This window comes from Rhinolophus hipposideros (genome assembly GCF_964194185.1).
Source record: "Rhinolophus hipposideros genome assembly, chromosome: 14".
NCBI lineage: Eukaryota > Metazoa > Chordata > Mammalia > Chiroptera > Rhinolophidae > Rhinolophus > Rhinolophus hipposideros.
In genome coordinates this window covers 54,158,765-54,183,708 of record NC_138060.1, presented here as the reverse complement: position 1 = coordinate 54,183,708, position 24,944 = coordinate 54,158,765, and the positions used below count along the sequence as shown (strand labels likewise).

The 24,944-nt window shown below is 47.8% G+C and overlaps 1 protein-coding gene across 1 annotated transcript in view; it reads right to left on the bottom strand.

Moving 5' to 3' along the window:
- Window positions 1–24,944, bottom strand: part of DLEC1 (DLEC1 cilia and flagella associated protein) — a gene marked incomplete at its 5' end in the record, with an annotated part of 51,635 nt that overhangs the window by 16,440 nt on the left and 10,251 nt on the right. Inside the window, 16 exons of the mRNA XM_081072278.1 lie at window positions 3,088–3,227; window positions 5,901–6,059; window positions 6,166–6,296; window positions 6,500–6,593; window positions 7,030–7,198; window positions 7,812–7,870; window positions 8,564–8,756; window positions 9,895–10,057; window positions 10,782–10,872; window positions 13,436–13,528; window positions 14,688–14,824; window positions 15,508–15,681; window positions 16,359–16,446; window positions 22,778–22,856; window positions 23,704–23,924; window positions 24,149–24,348. Coding sequence (XP_080928404.1) covers window positions 3,088–3,227; window positions 5,901–6,059; window positions 6,166–6,296; window positions 6,500–6,593; window positions 7,030–7,198; window positions 7,812–7,870; window positions 8,564–8,756; window positions 9,895–10,057; window positions 10,782–10,872; window positions 13,436–13,528; window positions 14,688–14,824; window positions 15,508–15,681; window positions 16,359–16,446; window positions 22,778–22,856; window positions 23,704–23,924; window positions 24,149–24,348 — 2,191 coding nt within the window. The remainder of the gene's footprint in view (window positions 1–3,087; window positions 3,228–5,900; window positions 6,060–6,165; window positions 6,297–6,499; window positions 6,594–7,029; window positions 7,199–7,811; window positions 7,871–8,563; window positions 8,757–9,894; window positions 10,058–10,781; window positions 10,873–13,435; window positions 13,529–14,687; window positions 14,825–15,507; window positions 15,682–16,358; window positions 16,447–22,777; window positions 22,857–23,703; window positions 23,925–24,148; window positions 24,349–24,944) is intronic.

The following is a 24,944-nucleotide window of genomic DNA, read 5'->3' as shown; positions in this document are numbered from 1 at the left end:
TCACAAACTTAAATGTAAAACTATAAAACTTTTGGGGCAGCCGGATGGCTCAGTTGGTCAGAGAGCGAGCTCTCAACAGAAAGGTTGTCGGTTCAATTCCCGCATGGGATGGTGGGCTGCGTCCCCTGCAACTAAAGATTGAAAATGGCGACTGGACTTGGAGCTGATGGGCCCTGGAGAAACACACTGTTCCTCAATATTCCCCAATAAAAAAAATTAAAAACAAAAAACAAAAAGACTATAGAACTTTTAGAAAACAATAGGAGAAAATCCTTAAGACCCAAAAGGAAAATTCATAAAAGGAAACTTTGATAAACTGGACCTCCATCAAAATTAAAATTTTTTGCTCTGTGAAAGGTCCTTTCTCTTTCAAAAGACAAAATTACAGACTGAAGAAAAATTGGTAAACCACATATTGGACAAAAGACTTGTACCTAGAATGTGAAAAGAACTCTTACAATGCAACAATAAAACAATCCAATTGCAACATGATGTAATCATTTTACCAAAGAGGACACGCTGATGGCAAGTCAGCACATGAAATATACTCAAAATCATTAGCCATTAGGAGTGTGCTCTCCACACCTATACCCAGTTATGGCAGAGGAAACTTGCACCACCAGGTTCTTAGGCAAATCAACCTCCTCTTCCATCCAGAAACAGGAATGGGCAGCCAAAGATTACCAGATGCAGAAGAAAAACCAAAAAGGGAAGGAGAAAGACTCCACACCAAAAGCTGAGGAAACAAAAATTAGTTTCCTTGGGGAAATTTGAGAGGCTATTGCACCCGCAAGACAGTAACAGATTACTGTTCTATAAAAAAGGAACGGTCCAAGAACAAAAGAGCTTGAAATTTAAAAACATGATTGCCAAAAGAAGGGCATCTACCAAAGACCGAATTAGCGACCTGCAAGTCCAAGGCCATCTACCTGAACAAGAAGTAAAAACACTGAAAGATAGAAAATGGGAGGAAAATGGTTAAATTCCTGCAGTATAGATCCAGCATGATTTCCCACCGGGTTTTTCTGGAGACAGACCCACCACGCCCTGTCACAGGGTGGGCACATGACCCGAAGGGAACCTATCAGTTTACCTCTAGAGAAAGCCAGTTTCATTTTTCACTGAGGTTGTTAAACTGCAAGCCTTGGAGCCTGGAGCTCTAAGCGCTCTCCCTAAGTGTAAAATGGCAGGCTTTTGGGGGGGAGGATAAGTCAAGAGTATTCATAAAGATTTAAAACGAGCATTTAAAGAAGCATTTTTCTCACTCTGTTGAGATCTTGGTTTCAGGCATATCTTCTGTTTGGCTCAAATAACTTTGTATAAAAATTATCCCAAAAATGAGCATTTAGATGTTTTTATAAAGAAATACAAAATACATGTAGAAATAACTAAAAATACCTATACAGTGTAAATATATACACAATTTAAAGAGAAATTTAAAAAAACACCGGTGTCCCATTATCACTCAGCTTAAGAAATAAAATATTACCACTAGCCAGCATAAGAAAACGAATATTATGCTTTAAAATAATTTGGGAAGGTGTAGTAAGGACTGGATGAGGATATGGATTAAACAATATTTGTAGTCATTTGATAATTATTGAAGGTAGGTAGGTAATGGGTACATGGGGGCTCATTATACTATTCTATTCTTACATATTGTGGACAAAAACGGGCCACATATAAAAGCTGACAAGCTCAGGGGAGGCCAGCATGGCAGGGCTTACGAACTCAGAGACCGAAAGTAACCACATACGACGGTCTGAACATAAACATTCATAACTAAAAGCGGGTCATGGCCAGCCATCACATCCTAGGCCTGTGGCTTCCTTGACAAAGGTCAGTCTTTACCTTAAGTGAACCTGTCTTTTTGTGTCTAAGATAACATTCTCTTGGAATGTCAGGGTACATTCCTTTTTCCCCAAACTCCGAAAGGCACACCCACCTCACCAGGCCACAAAACCCCTCACTGTTATACTGTTCCTCCCATGTCATGTCTATGCACTGTTAATTATTAACTGTCCTGTACCCAGCAATGTAAAAGAAGTACAAGTATGTGTCTCTCCGTTTTACTTTTTATCCAATCCCAGAGATTTCCCCGCTTTGCTTTAATCTACCACCAATGGATTTCATGTAAACCCACCCCCCCTTAGGTCTCCTCCTTTGATTCTAACATATAAAATAAGCTGCAAAACTACCATTCTCTGGAGCATTTTCTCAATCCATTGAGATTTTGCTTCCGGGCAATTGTCCTCAGTTTGGCTCAAATAAACTCATAAAAATTCTCTACAGGTCTGGACGTTTCTTATGTAGACAGTATGCAAGAAATTTTCTGGAAGGCAGGCGGGAAGGAAGGAAGGAAGGAAAGAAGGAAGGCAGGCAAGAAAGAAGGAAGGAAGGGAAGGAAGGCAGGAAGAAAAGGAGGGAGGGAGAAAGGAAGAAAGGAAGAAGGAAAAGAGGGAGGGAGGGAGAGAGGGAGGAAGGAAAGGAAAAAAAGGAGGGAGGGAGGAAGGAAGAAAGGAACGGAAGAAGGAAAGGAGGGAGGGAGGGAGGAAGGAATCATTACCAATAAACTTTGAGATCTTCAGTGGGTTCCTCTCAGAACACAGTGGTATTCACTCATTTAAATACACCACAACTACTCTGTGTCTGTTCTCTTATTGAACACGGATTGTTTCCAGTTTTCACCGTTATGAACAGTCTGGCTATGAGAATTCCCATATGAGCACACGGCTCCCTCCGCACATGTATAAGGAGTAAATCTAGAAAGGCTCATGCGGGGCCCCCTGTTACGTGCATAATTTACCTTATTAGGTAACAATAAAGTGCTGTCAAAAGTGGCTGCACTAGTTTACATTCCTTTACCATGTACACACTGGAAGGATATACCCTGTAATATTACAGGTAACTAGTGAGTTTTGTCCAGATAATAGACTAATTTTCTTCAGTAATTTCCAAATTTTATAAAATAAACATGTATTGATGCCTTGAAACTCTGAAATGTCTCTAGTTAATTACACATCATACAAGAAAACACACTGTGAATGCGCAGAAAGTGTGCTGTGACAGCTCTGTCATCCCCCTCACCTCCAGGCCCCGTTCACCACCTCCAGCACCAGCAGGGTCTGCAGACGCTGGCATTGCAGGGCCTCCAAGGTGACGTTCACTCGGCACTCTCCCAGAGGTTGAACCTGGCCGCTGGAAGGCTCAATGGCGAAAGGAGACACCTGATTGGGAGGCCAATCCAGAAGCATAAGGAGGACACTTGGAACTGCAGAACTGGGGGCTAGCCATGCCCAACTGGAGTCACCCCTAAGCTGCCCCCAGCTCTTCAAAGAGCCATCTAGAATACGGAAGGAGGCAAGCAGGTCAGGGAGCACAGTTGAGCAAGAGTCTCAGGATTAAGAGGACAAAAACTGAGTCTCCAATTAAAGGAGGAGGTCCCCGTGCACTGGCCGAGATCTGAGAGGTACAGGCAGAGAGAGGTGCCACACTGGAGGTGTGGGGACTATGCTGGGGGGAGGTGTGGCAGCTCTTTGAGAGGTCTGCCCAGCCCCACTGAGCAGGACCCTGATGGTTTTAAGGAAAGCCACCATGTCACCAAATTGGGGGAGGGGGTGAAGCTTCCATGAGCCACAGATTTCTCCTCCCCCCACCCTCAATAGGCTTGTAGTCATTCACCTGGCAGGTCTTACCTCCTTCCCCGTACTACGCACACAGACAAAGGCAGAGGGGAAGGGAAAAGGTTTAAGAAGAAGCGTGGACCTGGACAGGGCTCTCTACCCCTCTTCCTGCCCTCAACTGAGATAAAAAAAGCACTGGTCTGAGTGGCCCCAGATGGGCCACACTGGCTCGTGGGGCATCACTGGACATTGAAAGAGCACACCCAGGAGGGACATTATTCCTCTTTGGTCTCTTTCTTCCACAACACCAAGGCAATGAGTACAAGGCACCTGCCTGGAGGGTGGCCTGGCCACCCAACATGGGCCTGGCCTGTCTTCTCACACCCCCACCTACCCCCCATGCTGTGCTGACCTGTGCCCTGCGCTCACTTGCTTTTGAAGTTTCACCACTCTGGCACTGGTGGAATGGAAGGGCTGGCTGTCACTAGAAAGGCTGCTTAGGCCTCCCAGAAAAAGTGGCTTGTGTGCTCTAGGCGGAGTTTGGGGCCCAAGCTCCTCCATAAGGAAAGCGCCCCTTTGTTTTCTTTGGTCTTTGTTCCTCTTGTGCATGTCTCTTGGAACTCAGGGGGTGTGGCTGCACTCTGGGGCTGGGTTTCTGGGTCGCCTGACCCGAGCACATCTAACAAAACCCAAACCTCAACGTTATGTTTGGGAGCTCAAAAGAATAGAGAACTGTAGAGACAGTGTCCCTACCAGCCTTGAAATGCCAATGATTTCAATGATAAATTGTAATTCTTCTTCTCAGTGGAAGAAAAACACAGACTGGGAATCAGAGAAGTGGGATCTCCTGAGTCTACCACCCATTAGTATGTAACCCTGGGGAAGCCCCTGTCTCTCCTCTATGAAATGAGACTGGCTGAGGTTCGTAAGTTTCCAGCTGTGCTCTGGGAAATCCCAGGGATTCCTCAGAAGTGCCTAGGGCAGAGGAGTGGGATGTGGGGAGAGGAAGGATGGTGCAGTGGGTGCCTAAAAAGGGGGTCTCTGGGTGGCCAGAGCAATCGTACTTTATTCTAGATATTGGGCTTCTGTCTAAGATTTCATTTGATGAAAGGGTTCCTTCCTAGCAATACTGATACCATCCTGCCCCGAGTCCCTGCCCTCTGTGGTTGGTACCGTGATCCAAGGATGGAGACCAGTGAGCCCTGGGAGGGAAAGGGCTAACTCCAGGCCTGTGTAACAGAACACCCAGCAATGGTTCTTGGCAATGGTGTTGGCCATTCAATGCAAAGTGCTATTACTTCTTAGTTTCAGAGTGTCCTACTAGAGAAGTGAGGCCGTCAGGTAAAGCAGAATGGCTTGTGAGTGGAAAAGAAAAGTCAGGAAAGGAGAAAGGGAACACATGTTAGCAGATACAATGCATGTGTGGCTGTGACTGTCTTTCCTTGTCTTCTGAATGTGGAAGGGAAAGCGTGCGGCGTTCTGGCTTGGAGGGCAAGTGGGCAAGCAGGCTGGGGTCTTGGTAGGGAGCAGTCAGAGGGAGGTGCTTTCACCAAACAGACCTGGCCAGAGGCTCACATGTGCAGTGACGACTGAAGGCAGCTCATAGGGATTTAAGGCCACCAAGTGTCAAGAGTAGGGGTGGCGAGCCGGTGATTTACAATTGGAAGGAGCAACTGACGCCTTGTGCGCCTTGGTCTTCTTCCGGATTGCGCATCATATTTAAGTGTGATGCCATGATTTAAGTGTGATGATAATATTCTGCCACTTTTAGTCTTTTATATTTTTACGGTAAACAGAAAGGTGCTGTTTGAGTGAAAATGAAACGGCTTTCCTTTTTGGAGCCTTTGGGTTTGGGCTGCAAGCGCAGGCACAAGCACCCCCTGGTGGCAGGTACTCAAACTGCAGGCACCATCCCTGGGAAGTTCCCAGCCTTTGGGAAGAGCCAGCCCACACTCTCCTTCCCCCGCAGGCCTTGAAAGCTTCCCGCCCAGCTCAACTACCTATTTTCTTCCTGACTCAGGCTGCTTTGACAGAGGTAGAAACCCATGTCCTGCTTCTGCGTCAGATGCATAGAAAGGAACAGGAACATCCAGTTTGGGGTTAAGTACAAAGGACCCCAACTGCCTCAGAGATGGGGAGAGTTGGGGATACTGCCAAGCCAAAGTCACTAAGCAGGCTTTTCCTCTCCCAGCCTCAACCCTCTCAAAGCCCCAGCACAAGACTCATGACACAGGGAAATCGCCTCCTGGAGGGAGGAGCCAGCAGGGCCTGACTTACACCCTCAGGCCTTTCTTTGAGGCAGATGGGACTCTCCTTCATGGACCACATGGCTGGGAGCGGGCTGGTGTTCTGGATCTTGATGGAGTTGCTGGCTTTCTGCCCCAGGCGCAGCAAACCAAACTGAAGGGCTGAGATGTTGATGACGAGGGCAGGCCCCTGAGACACCCGGAGGGGCCTGTCACTGGGCCACCTGGGAGTGGGCTCTGTGCCCTATCCCGGTCACCTGTCTGGCCCACCCAGCTGCCCAGCCTCCCAGCAGCACCTTAAAGGCCGCCTCGATGTGCAACACCACTGGCGAGGGTGAATGTCTGATTTCACACAGCAGGTTCTGGCTTGTTGGGCCGGGGACACCCCCAGTAAACTTCAACTCAAAATCCTCGACCTCGTTGGACTCTGGGAGAGAGGGGGAAAGTGAGAGGTGGAGAAAGGAAGCAGGGGTAGGTTCCTTCTGTCGCTGGGCCTGGATGTCTGGCCTTTGCCGACTTCATGTCCACACGTGCCAGGCTGCAGCCAGAGCTGATCACCGGACACCATGAGGTCTCCTTCCCCAGCCAGCACACGGCCGGTCACGAACACTGCCAGAGTCCCCACAATACCTATGGTTCCTGTGCAGGGTTCCACTTCAATGATGTGACAGTCGCTGATCTTCCCCCACGTGTATCTGATGGCTGACTTGCTATAGTTCCACATCTGAAAGACACCCCAATCCAGGCTCCTCAGGGCTGTCCTTGCACATCAGATCTGTACCTGCTGAAGGACTCTGGGATGGTGGGCTCACAAAAGGTCCTCTTCACACCCTCCCAGCTAATTTCTAGTCATCCAACAGCACTAACACCACACTGCAGGGTTTGCGGGCACCACGTTCTGCCAACGACGCATGAACACAGGAAGGGGCTCCTCAGCTCTGTCATTCGGAGGATGCAGGGGAGCTGATAAAACAACAGACATGCCCAGCCCAGCAACTGTGCAAACCAAGTTAATTCAGGGGCTCTAGGAACAGACTCATCCTCTAAGAGGTGGCTGCCACCATCAGCCCCTCCAGCCACATGCTCCTTCTAACTGTGCCCAAGTGCAGTACCAAGTATCTCAGTCAGCTAGCCTAGGCTGGGGGGAGACAATGACCTACCTTAAAAGTTTTCTTCACATTTATACCAATGTAGTTCTCCCCGGGGATGATGAGGGCATATGGCTCTAGGAGAACCTGGAAAGTTTCCACTGAGCCTTTCACCTCAATTTCTAGGACGATCACATCATCCACAGAGTACGACGGCTCCTTCAGGTTTCCCAGTTCTGAACTGAATACAAACCCACCATGAGCTAGGAGCCAATATGACCCCGGAGCATGGCCGTGCATGCCCCTCACTTCTTTTTCTTGTGGAAAGAAAATGCTCCACTTTCTGCAGTTACCAAGCCTCTTAAAATCAGAGGCATCAGCCAACGTCCCGAGACAGTGATGAATGCCTGTGGCTCTAACAGCTACTCTACCTGCGGCCTGAGCTGGGGCAGCGCCCTGCTGCCTCCAGAGACCAGGCTGCAGCAGCCAGCCTGAGATTCCTACACGAGGCTGACTGGAGACCCACCCTGACAGCTGCTTTAGGGAAGAGCTGGTAGCAATGCCCACCCTGGGGCAAAACCGTCCCTCATTAGTCACTACCACCCAGGGGCCACAGCTGCCGGTGGTAACAATGAGCCTGGGGCATAGTTCCAAGGTGCCAGGGTGGCCTGCAGGTCTCACAGTGAGTCCAGTGGGCTCTGTTTCCTGCACACTGAGACTGTACCAGGCCTACGTGCCAGGGCAAGGCACATGTGCTCCCTTGTGTCAATGCCTCCTTTACTCTTTCCCTGTGCCTTCCCAGCGGAGCTGGACCCCACTGCCCAGCTCTCACCAAGGGCCCAGTTCCCGCTCACCTCATGGGCTCTGGGACTTCCTCTAGCACCATCTGGAGCACACTGTGAAAATCCCTCAGCTGCAAGACAAAGACAGCACCTACAGACAAACGGCATTCCAACCACCAGAAAGGCCTTCTGAAAAACACTGCTGCTTCCATGCTCCCCCTCCACCATGCTGGGGAAAGAGGGGTGGCTGCCAGGATGTGTGGGCCTGGGGGACAGGAAGGAAAGCCTCTCCAGGCCCCAACATTGCCCCTTGGCAGTGCCCTCAGTGTGTCGGAGGCATTCCCCCACCCCAGGACAGACATGCTGGGTTGAGAGGCAGACCCGCTCGTCTTACCAACAAGGGTCCCTGAGCACCCCTTCACACCCAGCTCTCATTCTCCTCTCACCTGTCACACACAAGCTGAGAGGGGAGCTGTGCTAACCTTGCCCTCAGGAACATGCGCCTCACCCTCCCTAGGAGCTGCTGGGGGCCGGGCAGAGATGGGAATGTCCTTGACGCAGTAGAAATACAGAAGCCCCCAGAGCTGAAGAATCGAGCCCAGGGTATTGCTGCTGCTGAGGCGTGTGCAGGATCAGGACCACACAAAAGGAGCGTCTTCGTCCTAACGCCAGCACGTCCTCCAGCCCCCCTCAGCTAAGTGCTGCCTTCGGCAGGGTGCTGGGGACCTGGCGGGGCCCAGCTGTGGCTTCAATGTCACTAAAGAAGCTAGACAGAGGGTGAAAATCTCAATCACGCATGACTGCCCAGATGGCGCCATTTTAACCTCGTGAGGAGAGAAGCTCAGGACGAAGTCGTGGTCCGTGTGAGGGCTGAGCATCCCCCTCTCAGGCGTGATGGAGAAGGCCGTCTCCCTGTCGGGGTGGGACTGTATGCTGTCCATGCTATAGCTTTCTCCGGGCATTAGGGACTGCAGGTTGGGTTTCATGATCTGCCAGTGGAAGGCCAGCTCCACGTGCCTGTGAGGGCAACACGGACAGTGGGCAGCAGATCCAAGGCCACGTCTTCATTCCGTCAGGACCAGGTCCTCTCACCCCCTGCCTGGCCTGGCCCTGTTCTGGAAGCAAGCCGGAAAGGACCGAGGACCAGGAAGTGGCCAGGTCAGCCCGCAGGCCCTTCCCATGGAGGAGTCTAGGTAAGAGGCCTGACGTAGGCCAGAAGGTCTAAGCTGGAGACCCCCTCAGACAGCCCCTCCACCTACCCTCACAGCAGCTGCAGGTTAGAGCCACAGTGACTCAGGGGAAACGTCAAACACAGGGAGTCATGCTCCAATCATTACACTGCAGGGTTCTAGGCATCCCCGCAGATCTCAGAAAGTGTTCTGCAGTGTCTCCTACCACACTTCCCCTCTCCAGCTCTCACCTCCCAGGACAGTTCTGGCCAGAAAGATATGTGCCCACTGGCTGCCAACAGGAGCAGTGACAACTCCATGGTAGTAGGAGGGGCGGGACTCCAGGTGTGCTGCTGATGGCAGCTGTCAGTGGGAGGGGATGGCAGCCGAGTGCGGCTCATCATGCTGGGTGACAAGCCCGTGTAAGCCCTGGGGTCACCAGGGCAGCCTGGCTGGGAGACTCCATGAGGTGTGTCCTGGTGTAATGGCGGTGCTCTGAGGATGGTCAGGAAATAAAGGGCAGGGAGAACTGAATCCACAGGCCAGGCTGTCTGACCTTTGGATGTGGATGGCTTCGGGCAGGGCAGGAACTCGCCGGGAACACTGTTCCTGGCTAAGGCTGGGCTAGCATGCTCTAGAACGGCACCATCCCATATAACTTCCTGCAGTGATGGAAATCAGAAATATCCGTGCTGTCCAACATGATGGCCACTAGCTACATGTGCGGCTTCTGAGTACTTAAAATGTGGCCGGTACCACTGAGGAAGTGAGTTTTTGATTTTATTTAATTTTTATTGATTTCAGTTGAAATAGCCACATGTGCCTATTGGCTACCAACATGAACAATGCAAATCTGGGTCCTTCCGCTCTGTACCCAGACTCCTCCCTGGCCCTTGGAAGAAACCTGCTGCTTCACTGGGAACTTAGGGCCAGGTGAGGAAGGAGAAGGGGTGAGTGTTGGGGGCTACTGCACAGGGGTCACTCACGTAGCATTTCTAATAATCAACTGTCTCCTAGCTGTGGACTGAAGGTTTTCAGGCTCAAAGCGTATGAAGTGCTGGGCCGTTAAATCTGTGAGCTCTCCAGGCTCTGGCTGACTTTTTTCACCAGAAATGTAGATCAGATCCAAAGCAACCAGCTGCCCGATTCCTAACAAAATAGGGGAGTGAAGTTTCACTAGGGCTGAAATCAAGATCTGGAGCCAAAGGCTGTCACAGGACCCATACCACCATCCACATGCACCTGGCCTTGATCATGACCCAGGGAAATGCACGGGAGAAGAGGGGCCATTAACACACAGAGTCATGTCCCCACAGCTTCAGACAAAAAAGAGGTGATTTTGATAACCTGGCACATAGCAGCCAATCAATTAATACCTGCTGAATAAAATTGGATAAAAGGAAGGGAGAGAGGTAGGGAGGGAAAGAGGGAGAGGGAGGAGGAAAGAAGGAAAGGAGGAAGGGAGAAGGGGGGAAGGAGGGGGAGAGGGAGAGAGGAAGGAGGGAGGGAGGGAGGCAGCAGGTACATCTTAGGAAAATTCAGCAGGACGCTCCTTCTAACCTTACAGAAACCTAGGGGTGCCTCTGGTTGTGTATGTGTGAGTCACTGGCAATTCCCCAAAGGAGATCAAGGTGAGTTTCAAAGTGAAGCAATGAAAGATGTCACCCCAGGTTTCCATCTATCTCTCCCTAGAAGGCTCCTTGGGACTGTCCTGAAGGCCACACTGGCTTGGGTCTCCAAGGTCTGACCAGAGCAAGAGGCCCCACACCAGATCCTGGCACACGGAGGCTGCAGCACCCCTCCCGTGTGCCCCATGACACACTGCCAATGCCAGTGCAGCAGCTTCTGGAGCCCCGGACCCACTCCAGCCCACCTGAAGTCACCAGCTCCTTTATCTGGCAGTTGTCACACACGATGATGAAGGTCTGCTCTGCCTGCCCGAGGCTTGTTGGGAGGAACAAGACCTGGGGGAGAGAAGGTTGCCCTGATACCTCCCACAAAGAGGCTTCCGCCCCCACCTTCCAGCCTCTTCTTCTCAGACACAGCCCCCCCCCCACCGCCCTCTACTTTCTGCTCTGCTCCCTGCCACCTCCCCACCTTCTATGGAAGGTGAGGGAGTTCAGCCACACTCCACCCCAGAGCAATGCAGGGAGCATGTTGAAAGGATATGAAGAGAAAGCTCACAGACACTGAAATATAAATGACAACATGTTTAACCTCATTCATAATAAAAGAAATGTACATGAAAACCACCTAGAAGAACAAGTTTTCACTGTTTATACTGGCAAAGAGCACAAAGTTAGCTATCATCAAAGCTATGATATGATATCTTGATTTTCTTCAAAATAATCTGCAGGGGCAGGGTAGGGATTGGTTGGAAGGGATGGAAGGGTGTAGATGCCGTAAAATTAGCCAAGAGTCGATAAATGTTGAAGCTGGATAATGAGTACATGGGTGATTGCTAAACTATTCTATTTTCATATAGGTTAAAAAATGTCCAAGATAACAGTTAAAAAAAACCAAAAAACATTTGACAAGATACAGTATCGGCAAGTGTGTGAGGAAACAGACACCCTCCCAGGTTGTTGTTAGAAGTATAACTGGTCCAGTCCACACGGTGGGGAGCTTGGTCACATGTATCTCAATTATGAGCAGAGACCCCTGAGTCAGCAGCTCTACTTCAAGGCTTGTATCCAGCAGGCAGACTCATACTGGACAGACCAATGTATGTATAAGTTATTCGCGGAAATAGCCAGAGATCAGAAAACAAATCTTCATGTCCATCAGCAGGGTGTGGCTGAACTAAATTATGGTTCATTCGCATGGTGGAATACTATGCAGCTATAAAAAATATGAGCATGACCTCTAAGATATCGCATTAAGTGGAAAACACAGGGTACAGAACAGAGTACAGAGTGGGCAACAATTTGTGCGAAGGAGAAATGGAAACAAAGGAAAAACACGTGCATTGGCTGTAGGTATCACCTATCTCTGGAAGGGCTCTCAGGAAGTTGGTGAGATGGTGGCCTCTGGGCAGCTGAGGGACTGGGGTAAAAAGGAACATTGCACTGTTTATCTATTTGTATCTTCTGAATTTTTAAATGTGAACTTATATCTTATTTGGAAATACGAATACATTTTAAAACAAACAAAACCCCCAAACAATCAATAAACAAAATACATAAGGGGTGCAAAAGAGGAACACCTCCCTGACTATCTCACTGTTCACCCATAGATTCCTCCTGCTGCTGCCCTCTTCTTTTCCTTGGGGATCATTGGAGGATAGGATGAGGGGGACATTCTAGCCTGGTCAGGGGTGACCAGCTCCAACTCCTTAAAGCCATGACAAGTCTCTGACAAGGCCTGGGCTATGCCAAGAGAACCCAGCCCACCCCTCAGCAGTAGACAAGGACTGATAAAGCCTTATTATGCGCCTGAGTTGGCCCTGTCTCAACCCCAACGGCCAGGTTCTTATGGGGGAATCAGATCAGCACAGCCAAGAACAAGCCAGCATCACCTCAGATCTCCAGAGCAAGACCCCATCAGGCACTTGAAACTGGAAAGAAGCTGATAAAGGAAGCCCTGTTACACCCTAGTAGAGGAGCTACAGCAATGGTCCACACGCTTTGCTGCACACCAGCCTCACCCGGAAAGCTTTCCAAGTCCTGTGTCCAGGCCACACCCCAGACCAATGAACTCAGAAGCTCGGGGCTGGAGCCCAGACATCAGTGTGTTTGCAGGTCTCTCAGGGGATTGCAAAGAGCAGCTGAGTTTGAGAACCTATGGCATTTGCTCTTACTACCCACTGAGGTGGTGCAGGTGAAACCCGCTGCCCCAGAAACCAGACAGCTTTAACTCTTGAACATCAGTACCTCCCTTAGCAGGCTTGTGAGGAAAGCCACACGTGCACATGCCAGCCCCACGTGCAGCCACATGACGACATAGTCAGACTCATGGGCCAGGGAGTCAAGGAGGGCAACAGGGACAGAAAGACGGCACCATTTTTCACGGCTTTTCTGCGGACCAGTGAGCAGGTGTGACGAGCCAAAGAGATGGCTGAAAGGGGCCAGCTGGGAAAAGAGAAACCCACAGCCAGTGGGCCAGACTCTGAGAGCTTCTACAGCGGTTCAGAGTCAGGCCTAAGGGAGGTGAGCCTTGTGGACTATATAACTTAGGCTGAAACAAGGAAGAGAGAACAAAGCCACAGGCATCTCCCTGGTCATCGCTGCGGGGAGGGGTGTCCAAGAGAGGCTGAAGGACCAAGGGAAGGTCCTGGAGGCTCACGGTGTGGACAAGCGATGCTCAGGGATCATGATAGAAATGCTAGAGCTTTCTGCACTTGCTCTGTGAGAGAGGCCGTAAGACAGCCGAATGACATCACCCCACAGAGCACGCTCCTACACTGAAACCACTAAGGCTGAGACCTGAGATGGAAGTGGAGAGTTGGGTCACGATGCAAGTAGCTGAGGAAACAGCCATGACCAGTCATAAGAAAGAGGAAATATATGCCACCATCTCATCACCTACCTCCATTAATATGGCCTGCCCTGGAGCCAGCTCAAACACGGAAGGCAGGATCCCAAAGGGAGGTTGCTCAACGAAGCCAATGGTTGCAACAGCCTTAAAGAAAAGCAGAAGAGACTGTAACATCCAGTGCTCAGGTTACAAACTTCTCCAAACATCCATTTTGCAAAGTGGAGGATCTCAAGGATCATCCAGTCCCCCGTTAATGAACAAAGTGAGGCTCATTCATTCCGGGTAGGAGGTACGAGGAGTTCCACTGACAAGTGTTTCAGACACTGCACAGGAGGCGTGAGAGAGGGCCTCACCCAGGATGTGGGCTCCCAAAGCATAGTCCTTGCCCTCCTGCAATTGCCTCTGTGGCTGGTGCCAGCTTACCTATCTGCCTCCATCCTGACCCCTGGCTGTAAGCTCCTGAGTCGTGAGAGCAGCTGCTGTCTCGTCAGCAGAGCTGCAGCCCAGGTGCCTACACAGGACACCGCTGAGCACGCCAGGGACACACACCCATGCCTACAGGACCCTGGCAGCTAACAGAAATGAGTGAAATGTGTGTCTTTTGGAACACATGGTCCTCTGGACCTATCACTTGTTTTCCTGAGACACAGGCACAGAGAACCATCTCTACTGTAAGAATAACAACGGTGTGAGCATGCGAACCAGTGGTGTCAGCGTTCGGCTGCTGTGGGGGCTGCTGGGTGGGCGAACAGGAGAGAAGGTGCATGTGCTCCGCTTGCCACGCCAGCCAGGAGGGCCACCATGAATCCTAGCCCAAGGCTGCACACTTTCCACATCTTCCAGAGATTAGAATGGCAGATTTTGACGTGAAATCTCCCTATTTGTAAATGCTGGCTCAAAAAAAAAAAATGTTTTTAAGTGCTGTGCCAAATAAACATGCCCACAGAATTCAGCCAAAGAGCTGCCAGTTTGTAACCTCTGATACATTCAAACATTTGCTATAGTAACGACTGAATGAATGAATGAACGCAGTGACATTGATCCAGGCCTCGAAGGATAAGGGAAGCAATATGACTCGCTCGGGGTTGTGCATAAATTAGTGGAATAACCAGAACTGCAGCGCTCGTTTCCATACACACTGAGTCTCATTGTCATTTGGGTTGTGACAGTTGAATAGAGAGGTTATAAAATTCTGTTTTCTGTGTGTTTCCAGCCAGAGATGTGCTCCAGCTAGTCCCTCGCAAGGGGTTATTCCCTTTGTTGGATCTGCTCTTTTTCCAGGTAGCAATCGATGATCACTCACCCTGAAACTTGGCGGCGGCCAGCTCTTTTTAGGCATAACGCAGAACCTACCGACACTGAAGCCCACATTTTTGCACAGGAATCTGGTCACCTTCATTCCCCCAATGAGGCAGTAACCACAGTCCAACACTGGCGACACTGCAGCCACAGGAAAGGAGGGGCAAGAGAAATAACATGTCACTAACGCGTAGCTCTGACTAGGTCCTACTGTCATTGTTCTCCTGAGTGTCAGCCAGAGCTCAGAGGAGCTGTGGAAGGGCCCCCGAACCCCTGCCTAGCACCCCAAGCAGTGCTACAGGACTCTATACACTCCTGGCTAGAGCAGCAGGAGTCCACACCCACTGTGGGCTCAGACCTTAGCCAGGGCCACCTGGTATGGCTGGAGGGTGTGGTCAGAGTCCCAACTTCCAGCCTGTAATGGGCTTGTAACTGAGGGAGCCCAGCCAAAGCCAGCTTTCCCGAAGAAGCCCACCCCCATAGCCACAGAGGCCACATCCGCTGGGGGCTCCAGGAACTCTTTTCCCTGCCTCAGGGTGGCACAGACCCATTCAGGGGTGTCAATGAGCCAGCAAAGCCTATGCTGGGGGGTTAGCTGGGCTGCTGGCCTCCTCCTCTGCTGTGGTAATGCAGAGTCAGCCTCCCCTGGGAAGCTAGACAATCGGGGCCTGACACCGTGGAAGGCTGTGCAGAAGGTCCCGCCTCAGGACCAAGAAGCCCCTGACAAGCTGTATGCTGCCACAAAGGGGCCCTGAGAGCACACAATTCTTATAGGGTCTTGCCAACCCTCACTGAATCCACGGGAAGGCAGAGCACACACTCACGTGTCAGCACTGGGGGCAGTCTCCGGGCCTGCAGGGGGATCAAAAGCGTGTGGGCTGACTGGGTCTCGACTAAAATAAAATCATCAAAATCCCCAAGGCAGTCCGGTAAAAACTGGACCACGTACTGGCAGGTCATTCCAGGAGCCACCATTCCACCTTTTCCTGGAAACATCCCTATATATGACAAAAGCGACAAATGAGGGTCTGGGGACCAGGCAGCCAGCAGGGCTCAGGCTCCAGTGCTACAGAGGGCAGCCAGAGGGCACGGGTAGACCCCACCACAGGTGGGGCTGGCTCTATGAGGAAATGCCTTCTGGGCCAAAGCCACGCTGATGGCAGAACCACATGGCATGGGAGGAAGGCAGGCTGTGAGGGCAGAGACTCCAGGTAAAAACACCAGGGCCGGGGGGGAGTGATATGGTCCATCTAGGATGGTTAGGTGGGGCCATGCCTGGCTCTATGGCTTAGAATTTATTCTGTGGGCAGCAGAGAGCCCTTTGAGATTTCTGTGCTGGGGTGACACGTCAGACGTGTTCTTGAGAAAAACACTGTGAGGTGGGAAGCCACTATAACGGTTTAAGTGAGGAATGAGGAGGGCTTGACTGAGGGCAGTGACAGCGTGAAGTGGGAGGAGATGGCAGGACCAGAACCTGGAGGGAGGCGATCCGAGAAAGGAGCTGTCAGGACGCAGAGACCTCACATGAAGGAGGAGCAGGCAGGCCGCCAGCAGAGTGCGAGGGATGCCCAGGACGGCTGAGGGAAATGTGGACCTGGGCTCGGGACACAGACAGGGAAGCCACTCGAGGGCCAGGAGCGCCAGGCAGTCTAGACAATGGCCACGCGGAGCTCACCCAATCCCAGAGAGAAGTACGGAGTAGAAGGCGGGAGGACTCGCAGGTAGCGGCTGGTCGAGGTGGTGTTCTGCAGGGACATCACCGTCTGTTCAAAGGCAAAGGTGAGCTCTTTTAGACAGCAGTAGGGCTCGATGAACGGCATGAGGTCTGGGCGTTACTAAATAATATGGGAAGTGGGTAGGGGCGTAAATGCAATACGCTTGTTCACATGCTGGTAACTGGTAAGCTGGGTGATGGGCATGTGGAGATTCATTATGCTATCGCTCTGCTTTTGTTTCTTCTTGGGGGAAAAAAAGTACAAAGTGAACATGAAGGTGGGAACAGATCTGACCTAGTCTTTGTTCTGTTTAAAATAACAGCTACTGTTTACAGAGCATCTGCCACGTGCTCTGTTCAACCTCGCAATAACCAGGAAAGGTGGGAACTGTCTCTATTTTACACTGAAGAAACTCAAGTTCAAAGAGGCTCCGATGTGTATGGTGTCCGAAGGGTACTAGATTTATTGGGGTGGTCACTTCATAAGTTATATAAATGTCTAATCACTATATTGTACACCAGAAACTACTATCACATGGTACGTCTACTGGATTTGAAAAATAAAACAATTATTATCTAAGAGACTCTTTGGCTGGTGAATAATGGGGTTGAGATTTGAACCCAGGCCGTCTAGCTCCCACCCCACCTCTTAACTTACTGTCTTTTTCCCCACATATCCATTTGGGCTACTTCTTCCCATGACTCCAGTTGAGGGGTGTTACGGGCACCATATGCCAGGGTTTTAATTGGGTCTCTCTCCTTCACTCAACTCAGCCAGCCCCCATTAAACCCTCCTTCTGTTCTCCCCCCCTCAGATGGGGAGGCCCCGAAGGGCAAGTCCTGGGACTCACAGAGCAGCCGGCACAGGACCTCATACAGAAGAGGAGCGCCATACATGTACACATCTTTGGCTTGTATTTTACAGTGAAATATTACACTGGCTCACTCATTCAGCAAGCACTTACTCTACCTTCTCCAGGCACCAGGCGAAGTTCTGAAGGTTAAAGACCAGTAAGCTGCAGAGCATGTGTAAAGGGCTGACTGCACAGGAGGCGTGAGAGAAGGCCTCACCCAGGAGGTGGGCTCCCAAAGCACGGTCCTTGATCTCCTACAGTTCCCTCTGTCGCTGGTGCCAGCTTTACGTATCTGCCTCCATCCCGACCCCTAGATATAAGCTCCTGAGTTGTGAGGGCAGCTGCCGTCTTGTCAGCGGAGCTGACAAAAATGTATAAATTATAACATGACAAAAGTCATGTTTCCATCACCCAGCTTAAGAAAAAAAATGCTAAAAATATAGATAAAGCCCTACTCTAGCCCCCCCCCACCAGATAACAGCTACATACATTTGATGTCTTCATACTTTTATTCATAGGCATGTATTCCTAAATCAACGTTTACGTCCATTTTTGCCTGCCCCACATATTGAACCAATCCATCAGTTAACCAGACCAAGTGTGGAGAGAGACCCGTATTACAGTTTTAATTTTCTTTTTATTTTATTTAAATAATACATATTTTAATTTTAATAGTCACACACACAAACATACTTTCTAAACATTTGCAACCTAGAGTACACTTCTACATTGTCCCTCAAGTACTATACCAAAAGTAAGAGAAAGAGAGAGAGAAACAGATCTAATGATATTTAAAAGTTACTGTTTTGTAACTACCAATGGTACTTCATTTTTTTTTTTTAGTTTATTGGGGTGACAATTGTTAGTAAAGTTACATAGATTTCAGGTGTACAATTCTGTATTACATGATCTATAAATCCCATTGTGTGTTCACCACCCAGAGTCAGTTCTCCTTCCATCACCATATATTTGATCCCCTTTACCCTCGTCTCCCACCTCTCTCCCCCCTTACCCTCTGGTAACCACTAATTTTCATTCCCTGTTACTAGTGATAATGAGCATCTTTTTGTACATTTATTTGCCATTTGGGTTTCCTCCTGTGTGAATGGTCGGTTCATATTCTGTTAGTATTGTGCCATTGTGTTCTTGGTCTTTTTCTTATTAGTTTGTAGGAGTTCCTCATATATTCTGGGTACTAATTCTTTATCAAGTATATGTTATAAACATCTCCAAGTTTATAATTTATTTTTTGATGACAGTTTCTAAAATTTCAATATAAAATATATCAACTTTTATGGCTGGTGCTCCAGTTTCAAGAAATCTTTCTATATCTCCTATATTTTCTTCTTAAATGTTTGTTTGTTTTCTTTTTTCTTTTACCTTGACGTCTTTGCTGGAAAGAGTATGAGTATGGCGTATTTTGTTTTGAGTATGGAGTGAGGTGGGGGTTGTTTTCCACATGGCAAGGCTACTAAACTCAGTTTTGTCTTCACGTCTGCACAAGTGTACAGAACAGGCTAACCAGGAGGTTGTGCTGTTCCCTTAGTCAGGCCGCTGTTCTCTTGGACATGGAGCTCGTTGCAGCCAGTGCTATCCTGACAGACCGAGGCGGTGTTCATGGGGGCAGCTGTTGCTCATGTCGGCTGAGGCACGCCTCAGGAGAGCCTTGCTCCCAGCCACACAACGCAAACCACTGACCAACAAAGGCAGGAGCCAGGAGTTTCCATGGCTTCTAGGGGATGTACCACAAGAAAAAACAGTTCATTGCACTGAATGACAGTCAGCTTGATAATACATTCTCATCTCCTTCCATCTCCTTTCCTCACTCCTCCCTAGAATTGTTCAAGGATGGCACGCAACCTCACCACCTTGGGCTCTGCTTTGTGGGAAACCCAGGCTATGCCAGTGGGTATCAGAAGGGTCCTAAAGCAGCAGACCCGTAGGATGTGATTCTGGAGTTGGCGTCCTCACCAGTCCGGTGGCAGTAAGAACCCTAGCTGGTGGGAGGTAGTGTGTGATGGCCCCTGGTGTGCAGGGGCATACAAGTTACACTAAGGCTTTCACCCAGGGTCCACTGAAATGAGGTGCAGGTGAAGGTCGGGCATTAAAACACATGGCAGCCATGGTGGTACAAGGTCTGGGGCAGTGATAATTATAAGGATTGCGGGGTGGGTTGGCTTTCCTTAGTAGCACTGGAAGCCTCAGAGGAAAAAAATGATAGGCGCAGGGCAGTCAATTCAAGGCCCGTTGTGAAGACATTCCTTGCACTGCTGGGTTACACCAAATTTTCTCCTGATATGTGCATGTGCATATATTTCTTTTTGCCTGATTTGGTTTGCTGGTTTTCACCGAGTATTTGTACACCTATGTTCTTTTCAAATATATACATGTATGATATCTTCTAATTTACTAAGATATTGAAAGAAAACAAAAGAGAAATGATACGAAGCATGTGAACCCCTTTGCTTATAAGGTACAGGTCTCTATTTCTACCACAAATTTTTAGCCTCCATCACTCACAGCCTGTGTCCCATTCGGTTCCCCATCTCAGGACAGAGGAGTTCTCACACAGCTTCCACAGGCTGGGGCATGGAGTGCACCAATATTCTTCCACAAGACTGGCTTACGGTTTTCAGTTTTATAGGTCCTTATCTGGCTTTGGTGTCAAAGTATTAGTAGGCTCAGTATTAGTCCCTTCTGGCTGCTATACAAAATACCATAAACTTGGTGGCTTATGAGCAACAGAAATGGATTGCTCACAGTTGTGGAGGCTGGAAAGTCCAAGATCATGGTACCAGCCCGATCATGTTTTGGGGAGGGCCCTCTTCCTGATTCATAGCCAGAGCCTTCACACTGTGTCCTCAAGTAGTGGAAGGGGCAACGGATCTCTCTTATCAAGGCAGTAACCCCATTTACGGAGGCTCCACCCTCTTGATCTTAGCACCTGCCAAAGCCCCTACCTTCCAACACCATCATCTTGGAAGGTTAGGATTTCAACATGTGAATTTGGGGGGATACAAACATTCACACCACAGCAGGCTCATTACCTAACAGTGAGGGTCCATTCATCTTTTTCTAGTCTCTAAAACAGTTTATATACAATAGGAAATAGCTTGAATGTTTGGTGGTGTACACCTGTAAAATTATCTGGGCCTGGGGTTTCTCTTTGTAGAAAGTTTTGGGTTTTTTCCTCCTTCTTCTGCTTCCCCACCCCCACTCCAGTTCAAGCCATTGTTTCTCAGTCTAGTTGTGTAGGACACAGCTCCCTGGCCCATGCTGGTATTATATTTAGTTATTTTCATCAAAATTGGACAACCACATGGTTTGATGAGTGAAAGAGTTCTACAGGGCTTTGAAAATAGAAAACCTGTCCTCTTCCCCTGCACCCTCACCCTGTCATTTCCCACTCCCCAAATGCAAACACTTTTTTCTCCTTAGCTGATTATTTTGGTATTCCATGTGTCCAAATAGTGTTCTTTTTGTGTGTGTCTGTTTGTTTTTCCTTAACTTCTGTAGGGGAGCATGTTTCCTAGCAGTTTCCTGAGACATGGTATACGGGACATACATTTTTAAAGACTTTGCCAATTTGAAATTTGTTTTTAATCTTTAACTTCAGAGTTTAGTTGAGTAAAGAACATGTAAGTATACAGTCATATGGACAACACATGCAAGGTGCATTTCCAAAAGACATCACTAGACATAATTCAATTTATGTCATAGACTGTGGTAGATTGCATTTCTCTTTTGGGGAGGCTGACTCTGGGGAAACCAGCCACTGTGCTCTGAAGAAGGGAAGAAAAGGGAAAGGAAGTAGGCTAATATGGAGAAGCCTTAGGGAGAGGCCCATGGGGAGAGGAATGGAGGCCTGAGCTAAAAGCCAGCACCAACCACCCGACATGGGGGTGAATGAGACTTCAGATGCTTCTATTCCCCAGTCTTCTGGCTAAGATCCCAGACATTACAGAGTACAGATAACACTTTCTTTGCTGTGTCCTAGTTGATTAGCAAGCAAATGGCTGTTTACACCACTAAGCCTTGGGGCAGTTTGTTACATGGTTATTAGTAACTGGAACGCTGACTATATTAAAAGAGACACCAATGAAAATTGCCCTTAAAACTATGCCTGAAAAGACCATTTCAAGAACTCTTTTTGTTTGCTTTTTTTCTATCAAATGATTTTAACCACAAACGCTGTTCTTAAGCTACAGAACGTAATACATCTGGGATATATGCCTCCCACTAAGTAAATGCTTAGATCTTGTAACTGGACATACAGTCACCATGGAGATCTGATCCTGAGCCTCACTAAAAAGCCACTAACTGCAGAGATTTCCAGAAGTAGGACTTTATTCCAAGATTCTTCAAATGATTGTGGGAGAAAGGAGCTACCACCATGGAATGGGAGGAGGCACTGTGGAATTAGACTGTAATTAGAGGTATCAGTGTGAAGTTACGATTTTAAATGTTATGTATCTGTGTATGCATATGTGCATGTATAACGAGGGTGCCAAAAATACACACACATGACTTGTATTCTTCTTTTGTTATCGATATATATTGAGTATTACAATTTTAATACAGTTTTTTCCTTTCCTCAAATGTGTATACATTTTTTGGTACCCTCTATATATGTATACTTACATATTTATGGTTGGACCTATGAAACTGCTATTTTTCCCCCAGCTCTGTCTGATGAAAGGACCTAGAAGTGAGGATATCCCAGAAGCAAATAGCAGATTTAGTGCTTAGATCCTGGTTTCTAAATACCATTCTCTACTAAAAGGAACCAAGGCTTCTTAGAAACTGATTTCACAAGTGGAACAAAGAGAATACAAGATGAACCTGGGACATTTTGCAAGCCAGAATGTAAGGAAGTGCTCAAAAAAAAAGAAAAAAAGCTAAGTCATGTCAAAAGAATAGACGAGATTACTTGTAAGGTAATCTGGGACAAATCTGGACAAATCTGGGATAATTTTCAAAAGCAAAATGAATACTAATTTTTAATAAAATAACTCATTTTAGACTAGACTAACATAATTTCATTACCTCGAATGATTCTAAATAGAAGTGGCCTTGAATATTGGCCAACAAAACGAACTCTATACAACAGCTAATAGATTTTACAGTACCTGAGTACATATTTTGAGAAAGATGAAACAATCAATTAATGTAGAGAAAAAAAACAACTACTTTACTATAATTGACCAAACTGATCTTTAAGATGTATTTTCTTGATTAAATCTACACTGATTCAAAACATTGGATACGAAATAGGTCCCAAACGCGTCTGTTCTATTTACAATACTCCAGTGCACCCATGTGCACATGGACACACACGCACGAAGAAGTTGTGGGGGTAATAGATGAACCCACATTTGCACACTGGAGGTCCCTGTTGAAGCTGGGTGGTGGGTTCATTGACAGACTTTCCCTCATTTTCTGTATGGTTTTAGAATTCCATAATAAAGACTTTTAAAAAGTAAAGAAGCAGATGGAGTAAGATCTATAAAGAAATAAGATTTCTACCTCATAAACTGATCCAATTTCATAATCTGTGAAAAATCCGACTGATGGCTCAGCGAGGAACACTGGTGTATCAGCACAACTGTGGGAGGTCACGGAGGGGAGAAAGACTGTTAGGTACGTCCATGCAATGAAATCCTACGTAGTGATTGATGCATGTAAAATACATATACCCAAGCCACTACAGATATTCACAATATGTCATTTTGGGGGCGGTTGTTTGTTGTTAAAGCAGGTTATAAAATAATTTTATAGCACGATCACTGTGAAAATATTTGGAGCCACATATTTCATTTTGAGTGGGCACAGGATAAATTCTGAAAGCTTAAACACTAATACGTTAACTGGTTTATAATATACGTGCTGCTCTTCTTTGAAATAGTAATCTTTTCTAATTTTTCTTAACAAAAGATATTATTTGTCTAATAAAGAAAGGTTAATAGTTTTAAGCTCATTAAAATTATTAACCTATGAAACAACTCATTTTCTTCAGAAGGACAATTATTAAAATGTAGCTAAAGACACTCTCCTAATTAAAAACACAAATTATACTGCTTATTTGTAATTAATCAAAGTTTCAACATTTTTATTATCCAAGATATATGAACCCCAGTGGAAAGAGCACACGGCTATAGTTTCCTCCCATTTGACTCAGACTGTTCAGATGTAAACAGAGGGCCCACACCAACCTCTATTCCTCAAGACACTGGCAGGTCAGAAAAGCACAAACCCGGGACTCTGGGGATATCCAAGGACCACGTCTATGGGTAGCCCTGAAGCCCTGCTCCATTCTCATAATGACACCCTGCCCCCCCCCACACACACACAAAAGTCTAGCATCCGTCATAAGCCAGACCAGACCCAGGACCTTCTGGGTTTTACTCTAAAGGGTCCGATTTTCTGAGAACACGAATCAGGGAAAGACACACCTCTGTTGCAGCTCTCCGCTCAGGACTTCTCCTCTCAGTGCTGGCTTCCTGGGAGGAAAGATGAGAGACTTGCCTCCACGTGGAGTGTTAGGAGGGAAAAACCGAGGGTTTTTCAGGAAGTGGTTCTGACTCTCCATTCTGGCAAGCAGAAGTCGCTCCAGTACTCTCTGTGGCACACGTAAATGGTTCATCCAGTTTTTATTCTTTGGAAGACTTGCTTTCTTTGAAACACAAAAATGTATAGAGTTAATGTCAGGCGGAGGGACTATATGTGTTGACATCTTGGCCGCCTGCAGGACCCACAGATGGCCAATGCAAACTCTCCTTGCTCCTTGGCTGTGGATTGATCACAATGTCTTGTGTCACCTGGAGCTCCTTCTCCTTCCTCATCTCCTTGTCCCCACTGCCCACACACATACTGCTGTGCACAGGCTTCAACACCAACCTTGACAGTCTCTCTGGTCCTGCGTTTGGCCTTTGAAGATGAGTCCCAGGTCAGGCTGTCCACCGTGTAGTCTAACTCGTCTTCAAGCTTAGTGAGTGTCTTCTTGCACGAAGCTTCAACCTTTTTGGTCAGCTCTTTCTTTGGGAGGGAACTCTTCTCAAAACTGAATGTCGGTTTTAAATATCCAGGGACGGAGGTGCCTAAGGCACCAAGGAAACAAAGTGAGTGAGCATACCAAGGTGAGGATGTGGATGTTTTGAAGATGACTAAATAAAACCACGAAAGCCACAGTTAGTTTGGTATTTTGTCCTAAACTTTCACATATACTCTACCAGGTATAATTGCTCTTCAGCAGATAAATGACTCCTGAAACTTACTCTACGTACTTGAGACTTAGGACTTGAGTGTTAAAACATTTGTTTGTTATTGAACGTGGTCAAAGAACATAAGCAGACCACTGTCGCGCGCGCGCGCGCGCGCGCACACGCATATAACACATACCCCACATTGAACATCCTTTTTAAAAGCTCACACAAGGAATCAGTTTGTATTAGCTTTTTATACTTTTAAAAATCATCCCAAAAGGTTAAATGAGAACATTCACTGCTAGCAAGAATGCAATGGAACATTTCTTAGTACAGTGCCCGATGAATCCTCAATACGTGCTAACTGCATCCTTGTTTATTTGCATAAGATGGTGGGTTTCCAACTAACTTGAAAATCCTAAGTGGCTTAGTATCCTATGACACTCGATTCTGCTGCCTCTTCCTGGTCTTATTTCTCTACATGATTCAGG